Genomic DNA, 27,114 nt, shown 5'->3' on the forward strand with positions numbered 1-27,114 from the left:
TCTACTTGCATGTGTTGGTTTTCTGACTTCTTTTTGTTATGTGAAAGATTTGTTGTTGTACTGTATCCTTTTTAATTTCTTATTTAATTTTTAATTGCTGCAGGGACTTCATGCATATTGTTCTTGTACACTACCAAGAAGTTAAGGTTAGAAGTTTATTAATTTCTTTTCCTTACCTTTCCTTTCCTTTATTTCTTTTTAGTTACTTCTTTTGGTACCCTTGGTCATCTGTTTTGTCTTTTACATCCAAATATGATAATTTGTCGGCTGAAGTTGTTTGGAATTTTTTTTCAATGGCCTCGACCCAAGTGTTTTTAACTATTTCTATAATCATATTGTCCCCCCCCCCCCTTTGAGTCACAGTTAGTTTACTCTTCTGCTGTCATGAAATATTACTTGTTTGATTATGGTGGCTGTAGGAGTAGGACTAGTGTGCATTCTTGCATGTACCAACCATGCCTATGGTTACTAGCTGTGGTATTGGTAGTGGTAGGGTATATAGGTTGTTAGCTCTTTTGCTTGTTTATCTCATGAGATTAGGGTTTATTAAGAAGATGAGCTGTCCACTCCACTCTCTGTAAGCTTCTGCTGTGGAGCTAATCACATGTCATAGACTCATACTCAACTTGTCAGTTTTTGTCAAGATTTAGATGGCTGGAGAAAAGATTTCTACATGGTGGACATTAGATTAGATTATGCTTTAAAATTTGGCGAATAGCAAATCCACATGGTTCCCTATTTATCTAATGGGTTGAATCAATCAGTCCTTCACTGATTTGACGTATGAAAATACATGGAAATTTTCCACTAGCTGCTGGGCCATGGTTGAGATAGGCTACGGAATTTGACATGCCGATGATCCAAAGGGTGCTCTATCTATCCAATGGAAAATGTTCTAGATCAACCCTCCGCATGCTTAAAAATGGTGGATTGTTAGATAGGCGCCTACATGGGGGCTGTGTAAGACTATGGTTACATACTAAGACAATGGGACAAATAATCCTAAATTCACTATGAAAAAGACTAAAAAAGATGAAAGAAATCTGAAAATCTGAATGAAGAATTCATTTAGGAACTTGGTGTTGCAAGCAGCTTCTAGATTCCGTCTTGCATGCCTAACAGGACTTGGATAAGAATGATAGGTCTAAAATAATATCAATGTAGTTGGGCTATGCAAACAAAATCTAAGAGAGAACCAAGCCTTTCAAATGTATTTCTATGGCTGTAACTTATGACCTTCCTAGATCCGTGGTTTGAACTCTTCAATCCAGGTATTATGGTCATAGATTTTTCTTGTCTCCAACGTGTCTTCTGGTGGTATGTCTGTGATCACCTTCAACCGCGAGGTCCCTGAATATTGAGACCATAGGGATGCTTTCCCTTTACAATAATCAAGAATTTGAATGGAAAATTTCTGAACTAGCTGTGAGCCTAACAAAAGATTTAAAATATGTTGAGGGTAGCCAATATTGTTACTAGGCATGTTACTCTGGCAACCTGATTGGCAGTGCTGCATTGATTTTTGAAGATGTATTAACTGTTGTTCAAAATCAGGTTTTGTTGACACACAGAAATCAAGCTTGAGTATTAATAGACAATATTTATGTTCAATGTTATTTTCTTTTTGTTTGAGAATGTGCTTCTGTAGTGCTGATTGTAGAAGATGTACTCTTCAGGGAACCAAATCAACCTTTGGCCGGATCAGAGAATTTGAAGAAGTTGTACCGAGCTCCCAGATGAGCAGTCCTGCATCTTCTCGTTTTCTCACTAATCATACTCAAGTGCCTTCACAAACTACAGATTCCACAAGCCTTAACAGCAACCAGACCTCAGAATTTGAAGATGCTGAATCTGGTATATTTGTTTCTTCATGCTCTTACTTCTACCCTTTGATTTTCTCAAACTTTTTTTCCTTTTGGGGGGGGGGGGAGAGGGAGAATCTCATTGAGAGAATTGATGATAGGGGGAGGATTATTAATGATGTTGATCAATTTAGATTTTTTATTCATGTATTCAACATTAAACCCTATTTTATAGCAAGGGCAATTTTTTGCAGCGGATAACCACCAAGCTAGTTCCAGATACCACTCTTTTTTTGAGCCACAAAAGTCAGAGGACAGGCCTGTGATGAATAAGATGGAAGCTGGGCTCTTGGACTCTTATTTTCCGGTTCCATTTCCAAGTAGCAAATTCTACTTCATTTCTTTCTACATATTTGTGTATGTTTTGGGTGGATAGGGGATGATATATTAACATGATAATATATTGGCTGCTTTTGCCAGATGATTGTCAAGGAAAGCAGCTGGACATTACTGAACTAGATTTCCCACTTGCCCAGTTTAGAGATAGTAATGATGCTAAGTTCGGGTCAACATTTGAGCCCAAACAGCTTGACATCACATCCTGGGAAGATGTTCTGGAACATTGTACAGTGGGAATTCCAGTTGTCCCTGTCCAGCCATCTGTTTCTGCAACACAGTCTGCCGCAATGGGAGTTATCTCTAAACAAGAAAATGTTATACTAGGCCAGCTTTTAGCAGATGAGTGTAAACAAGAAATATTAGGTCAATCACAGGGCCAAGAAAAATGGCAGGTATACAGTTGTTCCTTTGTTCGATATATCAATATTATGCCTTTACTTTCTGTATCATCATAATTAGCACCTTTACCAGCATATGATGATCGCTATAGCTGGCAGAGTGTAGTTATTATTTTCTGAACATTTTCCTGGCATAGTGTAATTACTATTTCCTGTACATTATTTTTTGTTCTTCATAAACTGAGATCTGAAAGAGGAGATATGCATCATGTGGTCATATCCACGGTGCACATCTTTTATAAATTGGGGAGAGAGAGAAACATAAACAAACAGCAAGAAACATGCACATAGGTGAGATAGGCTAGAATCAGGGCCCGTTGTTGGGGTTCAATTAGCATCCCACGGCTGGGAAGAACTTTGGACAGGGTATTTTTTTTTTTTTTTGTGGGGGGGGGTGTTGGGGGGGTTGGTTGAAATGAAGCTGGAATATGAAGACGATCCTGGTGGTCATTCTGTGAGTTACATTATTCAGAATGGTGGGATCATGGAACTTAGCCTTGGTTCTGCTAATGCAGTTATAATACTTTAGTGGTTTATGTATTCAACACTGGAGTTGGGATTGACAGATCAACAGCCCTTCGAAAGGAATCTTTGAGAAGAAAACGGGAGTGATGACTGACAAGACTAAGGGTTTTGTTTGGAGGTGGGAAAGGATTTTGGCAAGGTTATAAGTTTTGAATTTCAGTGGGATTTCAACCCCCACCGAAATCAAAATGTTTGGTGAAATGATCAAAATCCCACCAAAAATTGGTCCATTTTGGTGAAAATTTTGAAGTGGTCATTTCGGTGGTCAAAACTTCTCTGAAACTTCAGGGGTTGCATATTTAAGCATGTACTACACATGTTTGAATCATTAGATTGTGAAAAAAAAAAAAAGAACTCCAACTTGGTAGTTTTGCTTTGCATCCTATGAAATATGACGGCCATGTCATCCTTTGCCTGAAGAATCTCTCAAAGTCCACCATAGCCAGCCCTACAAGTGGGAAATTTGAAATTTGGTAAAATGTTGGGTCAAACCTGCCCAAATGTTGAAGTGATGCTCCACACTTCACAATTGAGCACCAAGTTTTGATTCAGCAACAAAATGGAAGATTCCCCAAACCCCCCCGCCCCCTAAAAAAAAAAAAAAAAAAAAATTGAGGTTTTCTAGCAGTTTTGGAATTCTCTGGCGAAAGGGATGAAAGCTCAAGTTTTCGCTAAAATGAGTCAAAATTTTTCCAAACTCTGGACTTCCCTCTGTTCCACATAGGATTTCATTTCACTTCACTTCATGTCTAAACCGAGTTATTTTGCCAAAATTTGACATTTTGTTCGCTCGTGCTATTCCATGATTTTCTTTCAGGGAATCAAGGTTCTGAAAGAATGTAGTAAGTGGTGAACGATGTTTACTCGCTCATTAGAGGAAGTGAACGGTTGGCTCGAAGAGGGAAGAGATGCGCTAGCTACTTGCTTTGTTAGAAAGCTAATATGTCAAAATTTCAAATCATGGATTTTTGGAATTGTTGTCTCAAGTTTCCAAAATATATCTGAGTGTCAAAATTGAAGCAGCCAATTTGGGAAGTGGATTTGAGTTTAATCATGGGATAGTGGCTACTAATGCAGTAGTAGATTACAAAAAACTATCCCAGCAATTTATAACCCCAAACAATACAAATAGGACCAGGAAACAAAAAAATAAGACCATCAAATAAACCCCCAAGGATACAATACCCATATAGGAGCAAAGCCAGCCCAAAACACAACCCGATACGAGAGAGAAAGACCTGCTATAGAGCTGGAGAGAGAGGTGTGGTCATGTCTGTAGGAGTCCGATTGAGCTGCACTCTTGGGCGTAGATAGTCCCTAAGGAGGGTACAAAAACCCCCAAAGTTGAGAGGATTCTGATGTTTGGTTGGGAAGTTACAAGCTTTCTTGATTTTCTGACCTAGGAGATATAATCGCAGGCTTCAGGAGAGAGAATAAAATCTGGTTTGTAACTTGGACAGATCTGAACTTCGGAATACTCACAACAGTTGTATACTTCAACAGCAGTAACTTTAGGATAAAATAGAAAGCTTTAAACAAGAAGAAACCAAGGAAAAAGTGGGGGAGGAGCGGCTGTCTCGGCCCGGGCTTCTCACCCACAGCTATCCAGGCTATTCTAAGCAATTGACTGCAATTATTCTTTATTCAAATATGAAATTATGAGTACATAGGCTCCTCTATTTATAGAGTACAGAATAACAATCAAACTACTACTAGGAGCTAGTTTCCTAATAGGACTAGACACTCCTACTTCAACTAGGAGCTAGTTTCCCAATAGGACTAGACACTTCTACTACAACTAGGAATTCAAAATTGGACTAGGAATAATAAACCTATGTGGAAAACAAATAAAATCCTAAGACAATTTGGACTCGACATACCACTTACTCAACTCGATGGGCCCAATGGCCCACTAATTAATTAAAAACAACTAATAATTATTACCCTAGCCGATGGGCCCAATTGGCCCTTATTTGTACTTAGCCACTCAGGTGGACCAAGTAGGGGTTCGGGTAGCTTCTTGGCTGGACCCTAGCCACTCAGGTGGACTAGGCCTAGACCTTTCTTCCTCTCATATTTCCTTCCATAATGTGGATCTACATCAGCTCCCCCTTTCTTAGAATCATTCAACTCCGATGAATAGGTAAGCAACATGTAGTGCTCATAGAGGTCCATGTCAAGGCATTGAAAGTCATCGGCATAGATCCAAGTACAATCCTCTCGTGGTCGACCTTTCCATTGGATGAGGAAGGAGTAGTACCCTTTGCCCCCACGAACTGAGGTGAACTTGTTGTCGAGAACATCTACAATGACATCATTTTTAGGATTTGCAAATTGAGGAAGTTTGAGGGTATGTTCAGTGTCATTGTCATCAGAATGGTGTCCCAAATATATCGTCAGATCAGCTACATTGAAGACATTGTTGATCTTCAGAGTAGGAGGTAGCTCTAGCATGTAAGCATTAGTGCCAATGCGCTTGAAGACCTTGTAGGGACCCATGTCCGAGGATGGAGCTTGTGCACTGTATTAGGAGGAAACCTCTCAGGTGGAATTCGAACCATTACCAAATCACTAGGCTGAAATTCCACGTAGTGACGATGTCGATTGGTAGTTGCTTGGTATTCGTCATTGCTAACAGCGAAGCGACGATGAACATCAGCATGTACCTCCGTGATGTGTCTAAGGAACTCATCGGCTTCCACACTAATATGGGCCTGAGGTGGCAAAGGTACCAAGTTAATCGGTCGTTGAGGCTGCAGTCCAAGGACAATCTCAAATGGTGTACGACCTGTGGTGCGATTGACGGAACTGTTATAGGCGAATTCAGCAATGTCTAGGATAGATGGCCAAGTCGTTTCATAGTCTCAGACTAGACATCGGAGTAAGTTGCCGAGACTTTTGTTCACCACTTCGGTCTGTCCGTCTGTTTGAGGATGGAATGCAGTGGAGAACTTGAGTTTAGTATTTGTTTTCAGCCATAGAGTCTTCCAGAAGTAGCTCATGAACTTGACATCCCTATCTGAAACAATTGTCTGTGGTAGACCATGTATACGCACTATTTCTTTGAAAAAGAGTTTGGCGAAGTGACTTGCATCAAGAGTCTTCTTGCACGGGATAAAGTGTGCCATCTTGGAGAAACGATCTACTACCACAAATATGGAATCATACCTTTCCTGTGTAGGTGGTAAGCCTAGGACAAAGTCCATGCTTATGTCTTGCCAAGGTGCGTGTGGAACGGGCAGCGGTGTGTACAATCTTGTATTCTTCTTTTCTCCTTTGGCAAGTTGACAAGTGCGGCATCTCTGTATCACATGTTGCACATCCTTTAAGAGTTGAGGCCAAAAGTATAAGTCTTTCATCATGGAGTATGTTTTGTCCTTGCCAAAGTGTCCACCCATTCCTCCTCCATGTGGCTCTCGAATCAAGTGATGTCTCAAAGAGGTGTTTGGGATGCAGAGGCGAGTGCCTTTGAAAAGATACCCATCATGTATAGCAAATTTGTCATCCCGTTGATGGAGAAACCTTAGGGAAGGGAGGGGAAATCAGAATAGAGAGGGGGAAAAGGAGGATCACACTCACACGTTCATTCAATAATCAAATTGCTCTCTAAATCTTCAATCGATTACAACCAATATATAGGAAAATAGGAATATGAAATTAGAAACTTAACTGAAATGGAAACTAGCCTAAACTAGGAAACAACTATAAAAAGGAAACCAAAGCAAGGAAATAAATCCTACTCCTACGTTCAAGTCTGGAAAATAAAAGCATGAAATAAAATACTAAGAAAACTACTAATTTTATTTTCAACCCTTGTTGGACCAAAACCTTGGGCTGGACCGGTTCTTCTTGGCTCTTGGCTTCCAAAGTCGGTCATGCTGGTCCAACCAAGAAAGGGCAGCCGTATCTGCATCAACTCTCCTCCTCTGAAAAGAACTCGACTCCGTCGAGTTAGGGAAAGGACCGAGGAGACCGTCTGAAGGAATACGCTGAATGAGGAACGATCCTACCATCTTCTTGAGCTTAATTTCAGGGAGATCTTTGGCAGGATGAAACTTCATAGTCTTGTTGGCATGCTTGAAGGCATAGGTATTGGCATAGCCACAATGCTGTACTTTCTTATCAAACAACCAAGGTCGACCAAGAAGGATATGGCACACCTTCAGAGGGAGGACATCACATTGGACTGTATCCTTAAATCCACCAATAGAATATGTGACCAAGCACTTATCTGTGATTTTGAGATTAGTGTTGTTCACCCAAGCAACCTTGTAAGGATTAGGATGTGGTTCTGTATTCAATTCCAGCTTACAAACAACGTCTTCAGAGACAACATTAGTGCAACTGCCTCCATCAATGATCAAGGTTAGCAACTGATCATTGCACTTCACACGAGTCTGAAAAATACTACTGCGGCGCCAATCTTCATTTTCAGTGGCCTTCACATGACGAATGACATAAAAAGGATGTTGGTCATCGTCACTGAGAGTGTCATTGACTTCACCTGTTGCACGCTCTTCTCTTAAATCAACTGTGTCAGAACCAAGTTGCTCTTCGGGAATATATGGTATAGGAGAATCCTTATCAATAAAAGCAACCAAACGGCTGGGACATTGGGCACTGATATGTCCAAATCCATGGCATGAGTAGCACCGAACTGTAAATTTTGAAGAATCAGAAGGTTTATCTGAACCACGCCGAGGGGGTGAGTATGGGCGAGTAGGCCGTGAAGATGACATTTCAGAAACATGTCGAGGTGGAGAATACGGCCTACTAGGTCGTGAGGAAGCCATAGATGTAGCACTAGCCTGTGGTTTGCTAGATGACCTCTCTTGGGTAGGAGACTGTTGCCAAACGGAACTAGTACCTCGAGAAAAAGTATCTGCAAAATTTCTCCGGTTGTATGGGCGTTTCAGACTTTCCTCAACCTGATATGCTACTTGTACGGCGTCTTCCATTGTAGGTAGTCGACTAGATGCAAGGGCAGCACTAAGTTGAGGGTGCAAACCATTGCGAAATTGGGCCACTAAGACTTCTTCATCCCACTCAAAGTCAGAACGAGTGGCCAAATAATAAAATCTAGCAACATACTCCTCAACGGTCAAATTCTCTTGTTTCAACTGTGCAAATCTGAGATGCATGCGTTGCTTGTAATCAGAAGGCAAGAATTGCCGATTCATGACTTCATACATTTCAGCTCAAGTATTGACCAAACCAATGCCTCGGGTTCGGTTCTGTTGTTGTTGCTTGATCCACCAGACTTGAGCCGTGCCTTTCAGTTTGGCCTCTGCAAATAGGATCTTTCGAGCCTCAGTCAACCCGTACCATCTGAAGAATGTATCTAGACTGTGAATCCAGTCAAGGTACAATTCTGGATTATTGTCTCTATAAAAATCAAGGACATCCAATTTTGTTGCTCTTTCTGCTCCATCATCATGTCTACCAGTCCCATATGGTGGTGGAGGTGGTGTATGATGTGGTGGTGGTGGTGGTGTTACTGGCAGATCCTGTGGAGTGGTGTTGGAAGAATCCCCAGACTGAATGGGACTCTTTCCTTTATCTGCTGTCACCAAACGATCAATAGAAACTTGCATAGATTCCACCATTGTTTTTAGGGACGTGACCATGTTAGTGAGAGCATCAAATTTTGTATCAGTTTCTCCTTTATAAGAATTCAGCTGTTGAAAAACTTCACTATTGGCTACCATGGTGATGAGTAACAAAATAACACTCAAAGAATAATGGTAGAATAGTAAATAACTGGAGGCTTAAAGGGCAGGGGCAGAATAGTAAATAACTTTTTTTTTTCTAAAGAACTGAAACTCAGTTGTGCTCACAAAGATATCACGTGTGAGCAAGGGTATATTTGCAAAGCTGAAATAAGTCTAAGACAAAAGTGGAATAGGGGAGAATGGGAAGGGTAATTTAGGAAGAATGGGGAAATTAATTTAAAGAAAGGGTAAAAAGAAGAATTGGGGTTGTTGTAGTTACCGTCTCCTACTTGGAGATGGAAACCAGCCAGAGGTGGGTTTTCTTCTCCGTCAAACTTAGGAGTCAAGACCAGTAAACCTGAAGAGATGGCTGATGCGAGGAGGGTCTTCGATGACCAGCAGTGAGGGTGCGACTTCGATGGAAGAGAAGTAACCGATCGAACCAGGTATGTTCCTCTCTCTCTCTTCTTCTTCTTCTTCTAGCTTCTATCTCTCTCTCTTCTCGACTTTCCTTCTCCTTCTTCGTCTTCTTCTTTTCGTCTCTGCTCCTTCTCTTTTGTTCTTCTTCTTCGTCTCTGCTCCTTCTCTTCTGTTCTTCTTCTTCGTCGACTCTCTCCTCTTCTTTTTCTTCTTCTTTTCGTCTCTGCTCCTTCTCTTCTGTTCTTCTTCTTCGTCGACTCTCTCCTCTTCTTTTCTTCTTCTTTCTTCTCTGCTTCTGTTCTTCTCGGTTCTTTTTTTTTTGGCTGCCGCCGGAAGGAACAGAGAAGGCGGAGGGCAGGGAGCTTTTGGGATTTTTTTTTTCTGCTATCGCTCTCTCTGCTTCTTCTCCGACTTCGACCTCGACTTCTTTTTTTTTTTTTTTTTTCACTGTGTTCTCAGTATCGATGGAATCAGACACAGAGAATGGGAAGGGAAGAAGAAAGATGGGGAAGGAATAGGATCCTTCGGCTCTGATACCAAGTTGATGGAGAACCCTTAGGGAAGGGAGGAGAAATCAGAATAGAGAGGGGGAAAAGGAGGATCACACTCACACGTTCATTCAATGATCAAATTGCTCTCTAAATCTTCAATCGATTACAACCAATATATAGGAAAATAGGAACATGAAATTAGAAACTTAACTGAAATGGAAACTAGCCTAAACTAGGAAACAACTATAAAAAGGAAACCAAAGCAAGGAAATAAATCCCACTCTTACGTTCAAGTTTGGAAAATAAAAGCATGAAATAAAATACTAAGTAAACTACTAATTTTATTTCCAACCCTTGTTGGACCAAAACCCTGGGCTAGATCGGTTCTTCTTGGCTCTTGGCTTCCTAAGTCGGTCATGCTGGTCCAACCAAGAAAGGGCAGTCGTATCTGCATCACCCGTCCTCCTCCTTGTAGGTTGTTGAATACTTTTGAAAAATCAGCATCACTAATGTACTCCTCTTTGATGTGTTTCACTCCTGCACTTTGTACTGTGAAGGTGTTCATTATCATCATCTTTCGACTAAGTGCATCAGCCACTTGATTTTCCTTCCCAGCTTTGTACTTGAGAGCAAATACGTATCCTTGCAAGTATGAGATCCATTTAGCGTGCCGATCACTAATGGTCTTCTGTGAGTGCAAGTATTTGAGTGCTTCATGATCCGAATAGAGTACGAACTTTTTGCCAATTAAGTAATGCTTCTAATGCTTGAGGATTTGAACAACGGCATAGAGTTCTAAATCATAAGTAGAATACCTTCTTTTTGCATCATTCAACTTTTCACTGTAGAAGGCAATCAGATGGCCCTCTTGCATAAGCACTCCTCCTATCTCAACATGGGATGCATCAGTAGCCACTTCAAACATAAGATCAAAATTGGGTAGTTTAAGCACTAGTGCTTCTGTCATCTTTTGTTTGATCAAGTTGAAAGCTTTAGTGGCTGCCGGAGTCCATTGAAATGAGACTTTTCCCCCTTTTATGCATTTTGCAATTGGGGCTACAACGGCGCTAAAATTCTGGATGAATCTTTGGTAAAATAAAGCAAGACCGTGAAAGCTACGAACCTCGGTCAAGGTCTTCGGAGTAGGCCAATCAACGACACTTTTTACGTTCTACGGATCAACTTCTATGCCTTGTGAAGACACAATAAAACTAAGGAAGATGACCTTGGGCAGCATAAAAGAACATTTCTTCAAGTTGATGTATAACTTTTCTGCCCGTAGTACTTTCATAATACGTCTCAGATGCTCCAAGTGTTCATTTTGTGCTTTGCTATATATTAGTATGTTATCAAAGTACACTACGAGAAATTTGCCGATGATGAGTCGGAGTACATGTGTCATCACCCTCATGAAAGTGCTAGGTGCATTGGTGAGGCCAAAAGGCATAACCTTCTACTCATACAGGCCTTCTTTTGTTTTGAAGGCTATTTTCCATTCATCCCCTGGACGGATTCGAATTTGATGGTAGCCACTCCGTAGATCAATCTTTGAAAAGATGGAGGCTTCTGTCAACATGTCAAGCATGTCATCCAAACGAGGAATAGGAAATCTGTACTTAACCGTGATTTTGTTAATGGCCTCGCTGTCAATGCACATACGCCATGATCCGTATTTCTTTGGTGTCAATAGGGCTGCTACTGCACATGCACATGGACTCATGCTCTCAACCAAGAACCCTTTCTTTAATAAATCATCCACTTATCTCTTGAGCTCGGCATGCTCTGTAGGACTGAGACGGTAAGTGGGCAGATTAGGGAGTACTGACCCAGGCACAAGGTCAATGGCATGCTGAATATCCCTCATCGGTGGTAGTTTATTAGGCAATTCCTCTGGCACCAAATCTGAAAAATCAGCAAGTAATTGTTTGATTTGTGGGGGATGTTTGACCTCTATCACTAGTTCAGCAGCCTTGGTAACAAGAGCTATGATTAGGCCGGTTTCTTCACCTAGGGTCAGGAATTCTCTATGGGGCAGCACGCATAGCTTGTTGTCCACAGTGTTCTTCTTGCTGAAATTTTCTTTGCATGGTTGCTTCTTTTGCTCAGTGGTTGTTTTGGAAGAGGTCTTAGCAACATTCTTTAAAACATATTGTCTCTTTAGTTGGGCAGCCCTTAGCTTGTCTTTTACCTGAGGTATGTTGAGTGGGTTTAGAATGAATGGTTTGCCTTTGTGATCGAAGATGCATTGGTTCTTAGTACCTCCCACTAGCACATTATTGTCATATAACCAAGGCTTTCCAAGTAGTACATCAGTGAGGACCATGGGGATGACATCACACAATACACTTTCTTTATAATCTGAGACCTTCAATGGGACTGAACACCGTTGAGTTACAGCCATGGTGTTACTGTCTAGAAGTACCTTGTATGGTTGTGGATGGGATTTAATCTTAAGCTTTCCGTCAATGACAAAGGATTGAGATACCACATTCACACAACTTCCATTGTCCACAATCACTTGAGTTTTGTGAGGTCCACTAGACATTAAGGTGTAAAAGATATTGTGCCTCCTCTAGTTTTCACCTTTAGTTTCAGACACTAGGATTCTTGCAACCACATTGACATAAGCGTGAGGATCATCATTCTCTGGTGTAAGCTCATCTTCCAGTTCATCCTCCTCTCCTTCAACTGCAACATTAACAGTCCAATCGTCATCATGAGGTTCATGGATTTGTAAATCCGGATTGGATTCGATGGCACTGATGACAGAGTTGGATCGTCCCCGCTTAGGGTAGAATTTTGCCCGTGTGTCCAGTCTTTCCACAACTGTAGCATGTCACTGATCCACTCTCCCTTCCCATTGGAGCCTTTCCCTTATCCTGTGTATCTTGTGGAGCTCGGGTAGGAAATCCAGTGGGCTTGGTTGGTACATAAGGCTTTTTGTTAGTTGGCTGGATGTACCTTCTGGAGGTTGTTTTGATCAGATCCTCTGCTTCTAGTGATTTGTCAAAACAAGTGCTTAAGGAGGGTATCTCGATCACACCAAGCTTCTCAAGAGTATCATACCTTAACCCTAGTTTGAAACGGCATATGAGCAGTTCTTCATCTTCTTTATGGGCACCTGTTCGTGAAAGCAGTTCATTAAAACGATCAATATAATCTCCTACAGTCATAGTACCTTGCCTGAGAGTATTCAGCATGTCGTAGAGCCGACGTCGGTAGGTGGGTGGTAAGAATCTATCGTTAAGGATAAATTTCAAGTCTTCCCAATTGTGAGGCATCTGACGACTATGGATCAGCCTATTCTCTTCATTCCTCCACCAGTCCTTAGCTCTACCAGTTAACTTAGTGACAACTAATTGGACTTTCCTTTCTTCAGGCATACGGTACCATTGGAAGTAGTCATCAAAGGAAGTTACCCAGTCCTGGTAGTAGAGGGGATCGTGCCTCCCATTGTACTCTTTCAATTCTAACTTGACCTTGTACTTATTGTCAGGCTGATAAAGCTGATTGTCATGCTCTTCATACTCATCATTCTGAGCTGGGACATTCCTTCTAGGTTACATAGTGACTCTTTTGGGAACATTACCAATGCAATTAACAACAGGTTGAACATTAGTTTGGGCAACAGTTGGTTGAGTGTTAGAGTGGGCAGCAGTACTCTTTTTTAGGTCAGCCAACTGTTGGTCATGTCCATCCAACCTCGAAGACATGGCTTGGATTGCTTTCATCACATCTTGAAGGGTGGGTTGGGGTTCTTCTGTCTGAGCCATAGCTCTGATACCACTTAATGCAGGAGTAGATTACAAAAAACTATCCCAGCAATTTATAACCCCAAACAATACAAATAGGACCAGGAAACAGAGAAATAAGACCATCAAATAAACCTCCAAGGATACAATAGCCATATAGGAGCAAAACCAGCCCAAAACACAACCCGATAGGAGAAAGAAAGACCTGCTATAGAGCTGGAGAGAGAGAGGTGCGGCCAGGTCTATAGGAGTTCGATTGAGCCGCACTCTTGGGTGTAGATAGTCCATAGGGAGGGTACAAAAACCCCAAAAGTTGAGAGGATTCTGACGGCTGGTTGTGAAGTTACAAGCTTTCTTGATTTTCTGACCTAGGAGATATAATCGCAAGCTTCAGGAGAGAGAATCAAATCTGGTTTGTAACTTGGACAGATCTGAACTTCGGAATACTCACAACAGTTGTATACTTCAACAGCAGTAACTTTAGGATAAAATAGAAAGCTTTAAACAAGAAGAAACCAAGGAAAAAGTGGGGGAGGAGCGGCTGTCTCGGCCCGGGCTTCTCACCTATAGCTATCCCGGCTGTTCTAAGCAATTGACTGCAATTATTCTTTATTCAAATATGAAATTATGAGTATATAGGCTCTTCTATTTATAGAGGGCAGAATAACAATCAAACTACTACTAGGAGCTAGTTTCCCAATAGGACTAGATACTCCTATTTCAACTAGGAGCTAGTTTCCCAATAGGACTAGACACTCCTACTACAACTAGGAATTCAAAATTGAACTAGGAATAATAAACCTATGTGAAAAACAAATAGAATCCTAAGACAATTTGGACTCGACATACCACTTACTCAACTCGATGGGCCCAATGGCCCACTAATTAATTAAAAACAACTAATAATTATTACCCTAGCCGATGGGCCCAATTGGCCTTTATTTGTACTTAGCCACTCAGGTGGACCAAGTAGGGGTTTGGATGGCTTCTTGGCTGGACCCTGGCCACTCAGGTGGACTAAGCCTGGACCCTTCTTCCTCTCATATTTCCTTCCATAATGTGGATCTACATCAGCCAGGGTCAGTTTTGGTAAATGTCTACCTTAGAAGATGTCATGGTGGAAGAAGAAACAATATGCCTGTTTATGGACATCATTTACAGTCTACCAAAGGTGCACCCGAGGAGAGAGAAATGAACTTATGCTTAGAAGCGATTTTGGATACAAAAGCTTCACATATCGTTTTGACCACTTGCGAGAATCAGAAATTGAGAGAAAGCATGAACCAGAACCAGGGGTGTATTGGGAGATGTGTGGTATACAATTCTTTGCAGTTGAAATTCTAGGTGTTGGGTGTCGCTTGAACCTTCAATTCTGACTTGGGAATTTGTCTCTTTGTCTAGTTAATTGCTGATTGATTCTGGCTGGAATAGGCTGGAACCAACCGGATCACGATTTCTGGTTTTGCATCATCGGTAGGGTCCAAAAAACCCTAAATCTCCTAAAATGCTGGGAGTGGGACTTTATAATTAGGTAAATTGAAGCAGCTAATTCAGGAAGTGGATATGTGTTTAATCATAGGATAGTAGCCAGGGATCATTTTGCTAAGGTCTACCTTGAAAGATGTGATGGCGGAGGAAGAAACAATATGCTAGTTTGTGGACATCATTTAGATTCTACAAGAGGTGGCATCTAAAGGGAGATAAATGAACCCTTGACGATGATGACTTTGAGGATGACTACAATCTCGGTATCCCCTCTGTAAGGATTTTGCCCTGCATCCGCACTCTTACATTTCTGGACCCCCCAGAGGTGTGTCCCGATGCATCGGATTAATACTTTTCCACTAAAAACCCGAATATTACCCGTTGATGCTGAAATGGTTCAAACGGCAAATTCCCCCTTTTGTGGTGATGACTAAGCTCTCATGCTTGCGGCACCATTCTGGCCTAGGCACCAACCAAATCTGTGCATGTATTCTGCATTATTGCATAGTGCCCAGAACAATCTTTCCAACGATATTTCGTGCGTCGAAAATGGACGCCCGGATCAAAAGTTATTACCTTTGGAAGAAAGATTCCATTTCAAGCATTTGTTATTGGCCCAGATCTGGTGTGGATACACACCTGCCAGTTAATGCGGGTCCGCACCTGCATTTTTGAAAGGCTATAAATGGCCCCCTTCCCTTTATTTCAACTTGCACATTATTTCCTTGGAGTTGATTCAAGAGCTTGGAAGCTTTGTATCCCTAAGAGCTACGCTTTAGTGTGAACTTAGCAACCTACAATTCCCCCAGAGGTGTCCTTAGACCCTCAAGTTGGAGAAGGGGAAGGGGCTTAGAATACACCACATAGTAGTGGTTCGTGGGCTTGTGGTTTGAGAGTTCATGATTTGTGTGGAGCGAAGGGGCCCTCCCCTTTCGACTTTCGACTGAGGGCGGAATCTGGTATATTTTTTCCTTTTTCTTTTAGTAGTTTTGCATGCTTAGTGTAACATAATGTAGCGTAGCATAGTATAATGTATGGCATAATGTAGCATAGCACAGTGTAGCGTAATATATAGTAGCATTTGATAAGCATGCTTTGGGATTTAATTAGTAGTAGAAATGCATGTTTTTAGCTTTAAAATAGCTTTATAATTAGCATGTTGTTAATTAGATATGCATACTTATTAAAAAAATTAATTAGATATGCATGATTAATATAATTGTTTAAAGTAGTTGATGTGAGCATGAGTTAATACATGATGCAGTACTATACCCTAACTAGTCAAACATGCAGTTTAGGATCACAATTGGGAGAATATTTCAAACTTTTTAACGTCTGGTAGAAGACTGGTTTTTTTACCGTGCAGAGTGGGTTCATAACACCTTCCATCATCTGTAACTTGGACCACCTCATTTGGATCTTAGGCCCATATCCTAAGTGGCGACTCCTTTTTCATGTTATCCTCGCCGCTAAATAGAAGAAGTAGGTCGTGAACCTGTTTTACCTCCTACAGGGGGGCGATTTCGGATACAAAAGCTTCACATATCGTTTTGATCACTTGCGAGAATCGAAATTGAGAGAAGCATGAACCAGAACCAGGAGCGTATTGGGAGATGTGTGGTATACAAAGTCTTTGCAGTCATGAACACAGGTGTTGGGCATCACTTGAGGATTTGAAAACCCCTTCAATTCTGATATGGAAAATTTGTCTCTGAAGTCTGACCAATCGAGTGATGCTTTGAGCAGAGACCATTTGGTTTTTGACAGTCAAGGTTCACATGGGCTCCTGAGAAAGTGAACAGGACCTGGGCTCTAGAAGACAACATTGAAGAGAACCATAATGACACAATATAGTGTGGGTCCCAGCTGAAACTGAGACGCAGCCAAGGGGGAGGCATCAGACTGTGTTCTCCAGCAGATGAAGGCAAAAGCAAGTTAAATTTTGGTGTTTTTGTTTGAGGAAATGGAGATTGATGTTGTCCTCTCCTTGTTTCTGAAATGAAGAAAGGAACAAGGGATGCGAAAGGAAATGGTGTGTATATGGGTTGGAGAATCTAGTGATTGTTGGGAAAGTTAGGAATCTTGATTGGTTTATAGCATCCATTGTCAGAGAAGGTCCTTAGGGTAGTTATTCCACAAAGCACAAAGGAGAGTGGGAAATAAAGAAGTTAGATGTAAGTCAATGTGATTTTCTGGAATCTATGAGGCCTCAATAATCAAGGTGAAAGGTTGGTGACTAATGGGATGCTTCAAAAGTGGGAAGAAAATATCTATTAAAAAAAACTTGGAAAAAAATATGGCCATACTGCACCAATCAGAGCATTTGGTCCATTTGGGATGGGAAAATCATAGGATGGAAATCACTTAGAATCTTGTCATGGGGTTGCAGCTATGGCCAAAGAGTTGATGCAGTTCTGAGCTTCATGATATAAGAAATTACTGAGTGTCCATGGGTCTCAGAGTATTTGGCAACTTTTTTTGTGCAGATTCGATGGTTCTTTTTGTATCTCCATTTGAGGAGATCTTGTACAGTTTTTTAAGGGTTTTCCTCCCCTTCAATGAATATAATACTCCACGCCAAAAATAAAAGGGAGGTGATCTTCTTTTGGAAATGCTAGATCATCCACTCTCCAAAATTTTCTAATATGGAAAGTCAAAACAATTGCTTTGAACTTCCCATTTCTAGATTATGAAATCCTGTGGTTAGTAACAGACTGCACTATTACATATATCTGAACCTCCTGATGAATTAGAGTAATGTGACATTCGTCTCTGAGTTTCAAATTCTAGTGCAGAAAGGAGTATACAGAGCTTTTGATTTATTCTGATGGGTTCTTTGAAGTTCCCCTTGAACTAGAGAGAAAGTGTGTGGTTGTTTCTTCTTTGTTTTGGGGTTCTAATTTGTTGGAGATGAGTAACATAATAGTAGAAATTTATTGAGTTGTTGATACTGTTTCCAGATTTCTAGAATTGGATTCAGTTATTTGGTGACTTCACACGGTAATGAAGGCCATTGAGTCTTGTGGTAGTGGTTTCAGTAGTCCTGCCGCAGTTTAACAGCAAAAGCTGTGTTCTTTTTTGGGAGGGGTTTTTTTTTGGGGGGGGGGGGGGGGTGGGGGCTTGGTCCACTTAGTTTCTGGCATGCTGCTTCAATTAGATGATACGTTATATGTCAGTCCGAAATTCTGCAACAAGCTTTCCAACTATTAATGATTTAATTGTTGTAGTTGAATCAGGTTGCCTCTGAAGATGATTCTGGTGACATGTCTAAATGGCCTATGGACAAAAAATTTCCTACTGATCTGCCATATGAGTTGAGTGCTAGATTTCAAGAACAAAAAACTCATTACATGAATTTCCCCAACCCCCTGGAGACATTCTGTACACATCCTGATCTGCAAAATGGGCATCCTATGCATAATGACCTTCAAAATAGGCATTCTATGCTTTCTGGAGCAGAACTTGGATCTTATCTGAAATCTAACACACAAAATAATCTGGCCATAGAAGAAAACTCCTGCACTGCAAAACGGTCATCATTAGAATGTGCTCATAGTGAAGAGGGTTTGAAGAAACTTGACAGCTTCACCCGATGGATGAACAAAGAACTTGGAGAGGTAGATGGATCTCGCATGCAGTCCAGTTCTGGGGTTTACTGGAGTACTGTTGAAAGTGGAAATGTAGATGATGATTCCAGCATGTCCCCTCAAGTGCAGTTGGATTCCTACTTTTTGAGCCCCTCTCTCTCCCAAGAGCAACTCTTCAGCATTATTGATTTCTCACCAAGCTGGGCGTTCACTGGCTCTGAAACCAAGGTACTTGAAGTCTTTTAAGTTGCCGTTTATTAACATTGCAAGCATCTCAATTCAGTCTAGAATGTCTGCTGTCTGCAATTGATAGGATGATTATGTTGACAGTGGTTATTGATCATTGTTTACAATATAATACTCCCTTCAACAGGTTCTGATTACGGGAACATTCTTGAAGGGTCTACAAGATGCTACAAAATGTAAATGGTCATGTATGTTTGGGGAAGTGGAGGTTCCAGCAGAGGTATTAGCTGATGGTGTTCTTCGTTGCTATGCTCCTGCTTACATAACTGGGCGGGTCCCTTTTTATGTAACATCCTCCAACAGGTTGGCTTGTAGTGAAGTGCGAGAATTTGAATACCGAGTGAAGAATACTCAAGATGTAGATATTCCAGATGTCTACAGTGGCTTCAACAACGAAATGGTTCTGCATGTACGACTTGGAAAACTACTGTCACTGGGATCTTCCAGTAGAAGAAATTCTTCCTCAAGCGGAGTTGCGGAGAACCCTCATATGAGCAATAAAATCAGTTCTTTAATGAAAGAGGACGATGATGAATGGTTCCATATGGTAAACCTTACCACAGAGGAAGACTTTTCCCCAGGTCAGGTCAAGGAGCAGCTGCTTATGAAATTACTGAAAGAAAAGTTGCATGCCTGGCTTCTTCTTAAAGCAATTGAAGATGGTAAAGGTCCTAGTGTCTTAGATAACGAAGGCCAAGGTGTGCTACATTTGGCCGCAGCTCTTGGTTATGATTGGGCCATAGCACCAACTGTAGCTGCAGGTGTTAATATCAACTTCCGTGATGTGAATGGATGGACTGCACTTCATTGGGCAGCATTCTTTGGCAGGTTTGGACATTTACTTGATCGTTCATTTTTATGGCCTTTATTTATCGGCTATTTAGTTGAGTTTGGAAAGTGTTACCAGATCAGAACAATATATTCATCAGTAATTAGGATCAAAAGCTCAAAAGAAGAGGAGAAGACTGCAGATTGACAGATTCAGAATACTCATCGCATATATTTATAAGATATAAAAAACCAATAATTACAAGTAGCACTGACTTATTACTATTAGCACAGAAGCCCCCTATCAATGAATTTTAATTATGAATAACCCCTGTTATTTATACTTCTTAACAGAGTATTCTGATCTTTGGTGACTTCTTCACTTGGAGTCTGATGGGAGAGGCCATTAGTTTGAGGAATTGGATGGATGGTTTTCCTAGTCATTGAATATAGGGATATCAATTGATCGGTCGGTTCTGTCTGGTTTCGGTCGGGCTGAATTGGTTTTGGTTCGGTTTTGGGCCCAGCCGAATGGTAATGTATAGTTTGGTTGTGGTCCGGTTTGGTTTCCTTTTTTTTTTTTAATCGATTTTCCATTACCGGTTCCTATGGGTTCAATATTGGTTTCGGTCCACAGTTCATTTTAGTTTTCCATAAATATACAAAAAAGAAATTGATGGGAATAAATGGCTGTTTTCTGATTTTCGATTCCTTATCAGTTTTATATTGGGATTTTATAGTATTTAGTTCAGTTTCAGTTTCTAACAAACCGAAACCAAGCCAATAAGCATTTAATTGGAGTTTTCCTGTTTGTTTTGGAGGGCTCAATCATTCCGGCTGGCAATTGTGACACCCCTAATTGAATAGTTGAAGATACAAAATCCTTTGTGCCCTACATAGTAATTTATGATGAAAAACAACTCCATTGATTTGAAGTCCATAAAAGTTTCTCAACTTCTTTCTTTTCTTGTGTCCCATTTATCATATTTATTTCTTCCTTGGCCAGTCCTAGGCAAGAAAGGTGGGATACCTACTCACACTCGGTTCTTGCATTATCGTAATTTGCCTCACCTTCCTCCAACCTTTAAAAGGGGAATTATTAATTGTCTGGTAGTGAAGTTAAGATTTTATAATCCAGAAAAAGGCAGTGATATTAATATATTTATATGCCCCAAATTTAAATTAATTTAGTTAAAAACGTAAAGGAAGCTACTTTACCGATCAGTTATTCCTGGATCACCTAGTTATTGAACTGGATAGGAAGGGTTAGGAATCAGGTTGAACTGCTCCTATTTCTATAGAATGAACCATCAGCTCTCTCTATGATTTTATTGTGTCCTGTGTTTCAAATGATGAGTAGTTAGACAAAAATATTTCTCCCCAAGTTGTTTCTAGTGCTTTCTAATTTTTGTTCGCCTCTAATTTTTTGTTTTGGTGGTTTGTCCTGGCTTGGAACCTTCTTAACTTCAGAGAACGCACAGTTGTTGCCCTCCTTTCTTTGGAAGCAGCTCCTGGAGCATTAACAGATCCTACTCCCAAATATCCTGCTGGTAGAACACCTGCAGACCTGGCTTCTGGGAATGGGCATAAAGGGATTGCTGGTTACCTGGCAGAATCTTCCTTGACCAGCCACCTTTCGTCCCTTACTTTGAAGGATCCAAGCGATGGTAATGTTCCAGGAAATTCAGAGATAAATGCAGTACAAACTATTTCAGAGCGGACTGCTACTCCAGTGACTGCTGGTGATGTGCCTGAAGGACTATCAATGAAAGATTCACTTACTGCTGTCCGTAATGCCGCTCAAGCTGCTGCTCGTATTCATCAAGTCTTTAGGATTCAGTCCTTCCACAGAAAGCAGTTAATTGAATATGGTGATGATGAAATTGGAATGTCCAATGAGCGTGCACTCTCACTGATAACTGTCAAGACGCATAAGCCAGGACTGCCTGATGAGCCTGTGCATGCTGCTGCAATCCGGATACAGAACAAATTCCGTGGTTGGAAGGGGAGAAAAGAATTTTTGATAATCCGGCAGAGAATTGTGAAGTTACAGGTGCATTACTCCTTCCCTTGCTTGACCTGAAAATTGCATTGAACTGCTTTTTTTACATTTCTTTATGCACTGTTCCAGGAACTTAGATGTTTTCTATCACAGAACCAGGGCAATATGTGCCATGTGGCAGGTATTTTGGGGCCCAAATTTCACCATGAGGTAACCCCGGCCTCTATGGTCCTATATGGAATTTGGGCCCAAGCATACTCAGCTACATTTCCATATAAAATGAAGAAAATGACTAAACTTTTCCTATTCGTTTGATTATTTTGGACCATCAAAAGAACTAGGGAATATGGGCAGCTGCTGGTGGTGGGCCATACGATTGTATCATAGCCCTAAATTTGTTTACGTTCAAAAACACGATGTATTCATGCTTTCTTCACTCTGTGCCCCACTTCTCTTCCCCACCCCCCCACCCCTTTTTCATTGTTGTGAATTTCAGGTGAAGTTTCATGGTGTGATTGTCAGAAAATTTTGATTAAAGGTGTTGTACGATGTGGTTTTACATTTGTTAGTAATATTTCTTCATGGGAGATTGTGGGACCATTCCTCCTATAGTGTTCTCGTTTTTTTTTTATGTCCATAATTTTAACCCCAGTAATCATTTTTGGGCCTAGAGTTCAGTTAATGAGTTTAACTTTACTTGGATTGGTGAAAAGGCCCATGTGAGGGGGCATCAGGTGAGGAAACACTTTAGAAAGATCATCTGGTCGGTCGGAATTGTGGAGAAAGTAATTTTGCGCTGGAGACGGAAGGGAAGTGGATTGCGTGGATTCCGGTCAGAAGCACTTACTGAAGCTCCAAAAAGCGGCCCGTCAAAAGAAGACGATTACGATTTTCTGAAAGAAGGCAGGAAACAGACAGAGGAAAGGTTGCAGAAAGCACTTGACAGGGTGAAGTCCATGGTTCAGTATCCAGAAGCAAGAGATCAATATCGTAGGTTACTGACTGTTGTCACCGAGTTCCAGGAGACTAAGGTACTTCGTTTTCTTTACAAATCAATGACAGCTTAGCTTAAACTGGGATTGAATTGTTTTTGGGCAAAAGCGAGATTATAAATTTTGTTGACTGAACTTCTTGAGATGGATTTTCTTATAAAAATGCACCAAAATTTAAATTTTTTTTAGCAGTCTAATAATTTTCTTTGGGCTTTTTTACTTTGTCAAATTTATTATTTGCCCAGTGGAAGAAAATTCTTTGCAGACTGCTATTTGATTCTCATAGGAAGAATGCGAAACCTTCTGTCATTTCTAAATGGTTTTAAATCTGCTTTGCAAAAGAAAGATGGGACTATTTGATGTGAAGAATCTCATCATGAAATGAAATCTGGAATGCAATTTAACCACCAGGTGGGATTAGTGATCAATTGGGGTGTTATATTCTCTTTTCATTTTCTTGCAGGTTGCAAATTATAGTGTTCTAAATAGTTCAGAAGAAGCAGGTGATGGAGATGTTGACTTGATTGAGCTTGAAGCGTTACTGGATGATGACACATTCATGCCTACAGCATGATAAGTATCCTTCGCTGCTGCTGTTCTTGTAAAATTTGGTTTCCTTCACTGTATATTATTTTTCCGTTTCATTATGTTTTTGTTTAATGTAACTGGTGCTCATCTGTCTGTATAGAAGTCCATCTAATCATCTGATAGAATCAGCTTGGTTTTTGCTTTGTTTGTGATTGAGTGCTTGATGTGGTATTTTCCTTCTCTGTGCCCTCCCCAACCGGAAAAGAAGAAAGGTAGAAGGGAGGAAAAAAACTTCTTTTTGGCTCCACCTTATCATCCCAGCTAATGAGGGAAGAAGAAAACTGCTGTAAATAGCCAAGCTATTATTCTGATTCCTTGTCCTGCTGCGTGGGCAATTCTGCCTACTATCGTTACAGGGTATGAGCAGGGATCCTTCTCTCATCATTGTACTCTTTATTGGAAACTGATTACTTTGATGGTTTTTGATGGTTCTATCATGAGTCCTCTATTGGGTTAATATTGTTGAGGTGGCATAGTTCCCTTTAGGAACACAACCAAATTCTTTGCTGGTTATCCCACTAATTTAGCTGTCAACTTGTCATGGTGTCACGGCCAGTGCCATATGATAAGCCCGAGGTCATATTTGCCAGTTATTTTCATATAATGTGCCGTTATTAAAAGCATAATATAGAACAGGGGTAAAACTGTCCTACCAAAAAATGGGTGAAACTGAGATTATAGAAAAATCCAAGGCTAGAAATAAGAAAATTTTTTTGGTATGGGCACCTTGGCACATGAGGTGACACCAAGGTCAATTATTGTCGTGGTTCATATATTAGCTCATCTGGCCATGACAGAATATTTGGCATTTAATTGGTGCTAATTGTTTTTATCCCTGTAAATGTTTCCAATGTGATCACTACTGATTTTCATCTATAAATGATTTGAGGCATCAAGTCTGAGCCAAGAAATTCGTGGCAGATTTAAGTTTTGCATACATTTGCTTTCCTAGACCCTGCAGTAGCGAGAGTTTAGTGCACTGGATTGCTCTTTTTTTAAGGTAGGAGTTGTTGATGACACAAGAGTTCGTTTTCTTATGTAAAAATAGTGTTACATAACATATTATGTTGCTTATTTACCAAACACCCCGCTCCAAAAAAAAAAAAAAAAAATCTTGTGCAGCTTTAGGCCGGGCGAAGCCTGAGTTCTTAATCCAAAGCCCAGCCTAGTCTAACCCGCTGTTAGTTGGGATTTATGATGGGCTGAAGAATCCCAGCCATAGCCCAGAATATTTCGTCCGCATGTTGCACTTCTAGTGGAAGATTAGTCTGTGTTTGTATGCGTCCCGTTTTGAGAATGCAGAATTTCCATTCTCAAAATTAAGTTACATTCTAGCTCGGACGAGTGCCTTTTGGAGAGCCCTAAATCGTAAGATCATGTGTGCCATTGTCAACCGTGAAACAATCCCTCCTGCCAAAACAAAGAACAAAGCCACACAGTACAGTGCTTTTTTTTAGGGGTAAATGACAGGTACAGTACTTGAAAGAGAGTAAAATTAGAGAGAGGTATAATCGGGGGTTTATTTGTTTCTTGAGGAAGAGAACGCTACCTCGTGGTGAAGGTACATGCCAAATGGTGAGGCCAATGGGAGGGCATGCGGAAGCATCTTTAGTGTAGGCAGTGCAATTTTTTTGCACCTGTTGTGTATAGATGAAGGCACACATTAGAGGGCAGTGTTCATTCTTCTTTGTTTCTCATATGGTCAAGAAAACTTATGTTTGACCTTTGGAGCTGGAGAAGGAGCAAAAGAACCCTAAAGTGCTATATTCTGGTCCTCTCTTGAATTGTCAAGAAAGAGATGAATTGGCAATAAGGGATGAAGAGAAAAGATCTCTATTGCCCATAAATGGGCAGTGAATACGAGAATTGAATTGAAAACTTTTGGCCTTTTGCGAAAAATGATGTTATTTTGCGAGTGGTCGAATGGGCAAAAGGGACAGACTGTAAGTATGTTGAAGGTTTTCTAGGTAGGTTCAAATACAGCTTCTCCCACTTGTTGTAGAGAGACTGTTCATTTTTTTTTTTTTTTTTGTCTTGCCTTGGAGTATAGAATTTTTTTTTTTTTCTCATAAAAAGAATGAAAGAATGAAAGAAAGCAAGAAAAAAAGAAAGAAAGAAAACACTTGGACATGTTAAGTTAGGTACACCTATCGTTGGCTAATTTATTTGGGAGCCTCACTCCATAAATGCAAAGAGTGTTGCCATTAAATCAAGTAGGGGATCTGGACGGATTCTCTGCCTTATTAGTTGGATAGTGGTCCACCATATTAAGTGTCTCATCTCCTTTTCTGCGTCTTTGCTTAAATGTATGCTGAACATTTCTTTCATCCACGGGGAGAATTGAGGAGAGACCATCTATGATATGATACTATGTTTGGATTCTAGTGTTGAGGTATGATATCTTGTATTTTTGTCATAATTTAATCTAGTGAGTACTAGTGAAGGCTCTTAAATAAAGGTAGTCTTGCTTGCTAATAAGTGAGCCATGGGGGTTGCAAGGGGGGTAGGAGCCCCTTTCGAATTTTTATCTAGGACTTGTTTACTGAGGGAAATTTTGTACTTTCTAGTATTGAGGGTTTTCACTATATATTTGTAGCGAAGTTCTCTTTCTTTGTAAGCAATCTGAGAGAGGTGTGACGATAAGTGTTGTAACCATATTCTCCATTGATAGTGAAACATGATTTCTTCTCATTAAGGATGTAGGCGATTTTATCGAACCTCGTAAATCTGTGTGCATTGTTTGTTATTGTTTTTTCATTACTTATGGTCACTTGGCTATCTTGAGCGTGAGTGAAGTGAAAAAAAAAAAAGAAGAGAAAATTGCATTGCCACCCCCTGGACTTTTCGAAACGTCGAAGCCACCCTCTAAAAATTCACACAATTTCAAATCGGTCTTTGCCTTTAGCCGACCGTGTAAAGTGAATGAAAATCTTTTAGTTTTTTTACCGTATACCCAAAACACCCCACCTATTGTGAGAGGACAATATTGTCCTCCATTTCATTTCTTCTTATAAACCCATCTCTTTCTCACTCCTCACTCACTCAAATAGGGTCGAACAAGAAGGAAGAAGACGGAGGGAAGAGGTTCGCACGCCGGTCAGCTTTATACCTGAGAATCGCACGCTAGAGGGCACGATTGAGTTGCAGGTTACCGTCTTCTTCTTCTTCTTGTTCGACCCTATTTGAGTGAGTCAGGAGTGAGAGGGAGATGGGTTTAGAAGAAGAAATGAAAGGGAGGGCAATATTGTCCTCTCACAATAGGTGGGGGTGTTTTGGGTATATTATAAAAAAACTAACAGATTTTCATTCACTTAACACGGTCGGCTAGCGGTAGAGACCGATTTGGAATTGTTTGAATTTTTAGGGGGTGGCTTTGACGTTTCGAAAAGTTCAGGGGGTGGCGTTGAATAAGGACCAAGGTTCAGGGGGTGGCAATGTAATTTTCTCAAAAAAAAGTTTATGTGAAATAAAACAATCTTCATTTATTTTCTTGGATGAATTCATTCAGGTAGTCTTCTGAATGGAGGCCTAATCTCAGCCACATGGTGATATCAGATTCTGAAATTTTGTGAAGAGTTGAACTCAATGTCCTCTATAAACATATCAAGTTTCAGCCTAAAAGAAAATTTTCTAACTAGTAAAATAGAGTAGCATAGAATATGTACTCTTGCCTTGTTTGCATTCATGTCTTGTATAGATCATATATAAGTGAAAGTGGCAGACAGGTAAATCTTAAGGTTCCTTACTAGCATGCCAATTTTGCAACCTAAAAACAGAGTATGTCATGTGGCAAAACAAAAGTGCTTGAAAACTTTTTGGAGCAATGAGGTGCACAATTTTTCAAGAGAATGCATGGACATACATGAGAGGGTAAATAATGAAATTAAGGTCAAAACTTGATAATGGCTAGTCCAAATCATTACCGAAGTATCCAATGGTCAAAATTGT

The 27,114-nt window shown here is 40.5% G+C and overlaps 1 protein-coding gene across 3 annotated transcripts in view; it reads left to right on the forward strand.

Annotated features, from left to right (window-relative positions):
• LOC122062231 (calmodulin-binding transcription activator 1-like) overlaps positions 1–23,313 on the forward strand; it is a 33,633-nt gene extending 10,320 nt beyond the window's left edge. For 2 of the 3 annotated variants that reach the window (XM_042625897.1, XM_042625896.1), the window contains exons 6-14: positions 104–146; positions 1,677–1,854; positions 2,057–2,182; positions 2,283–2,593; positions 18,211–18,798; positions 18,944–19,644; positions 21,055–21,637; positions 22,300–22,617; positions 23,042–23,313. In XM_042625897.1, coding sequence (XP_042481831.1) covers positions 104–146; positions 1,677–1,854; positions 2,057–2,182; positions 2,283–2,593; positions 18,211–18,798; positions 18,944–19,644; positions 21,055–21,637; positions 22,300–22,617; positions 23,042–23,152 — 2,959 coding nt within the window. In that variant the 3' untranslated portion in view covers positions 23,153–23,313. The remainder of the gene's footprint in view (positions 1–103; positions 147–1,676; positions 1,855–2,056; positions 2,183–2,282; positions 2,594–18,210; positions 18,799–18,943; positions 19,645–21,054; positions 21,638–22,299; positions 22,618–23,041) is intronic. The other variant, XM_042625898.1, reaches the window with a different exon arrangement.
• Positions 23,314–27,114: the final 3,801 nt, after the last annotated feature.

Source organism: Macadamia integrifolia, chromosome 2 (genome assembly GCF_013358625.1).
Source record: "Macadamia integrifolia cultivar HAES 741 chromosome 2, SCU_Mint_v3, whole genome shotgun sequence".
Classification (NCBI taxonomy): Eukaryota; Viridiplantae; Streptophyta; class Magnoliopsida; order Proteales; family Proteaceae; genus Macadamia; species Macadamia integrifolia.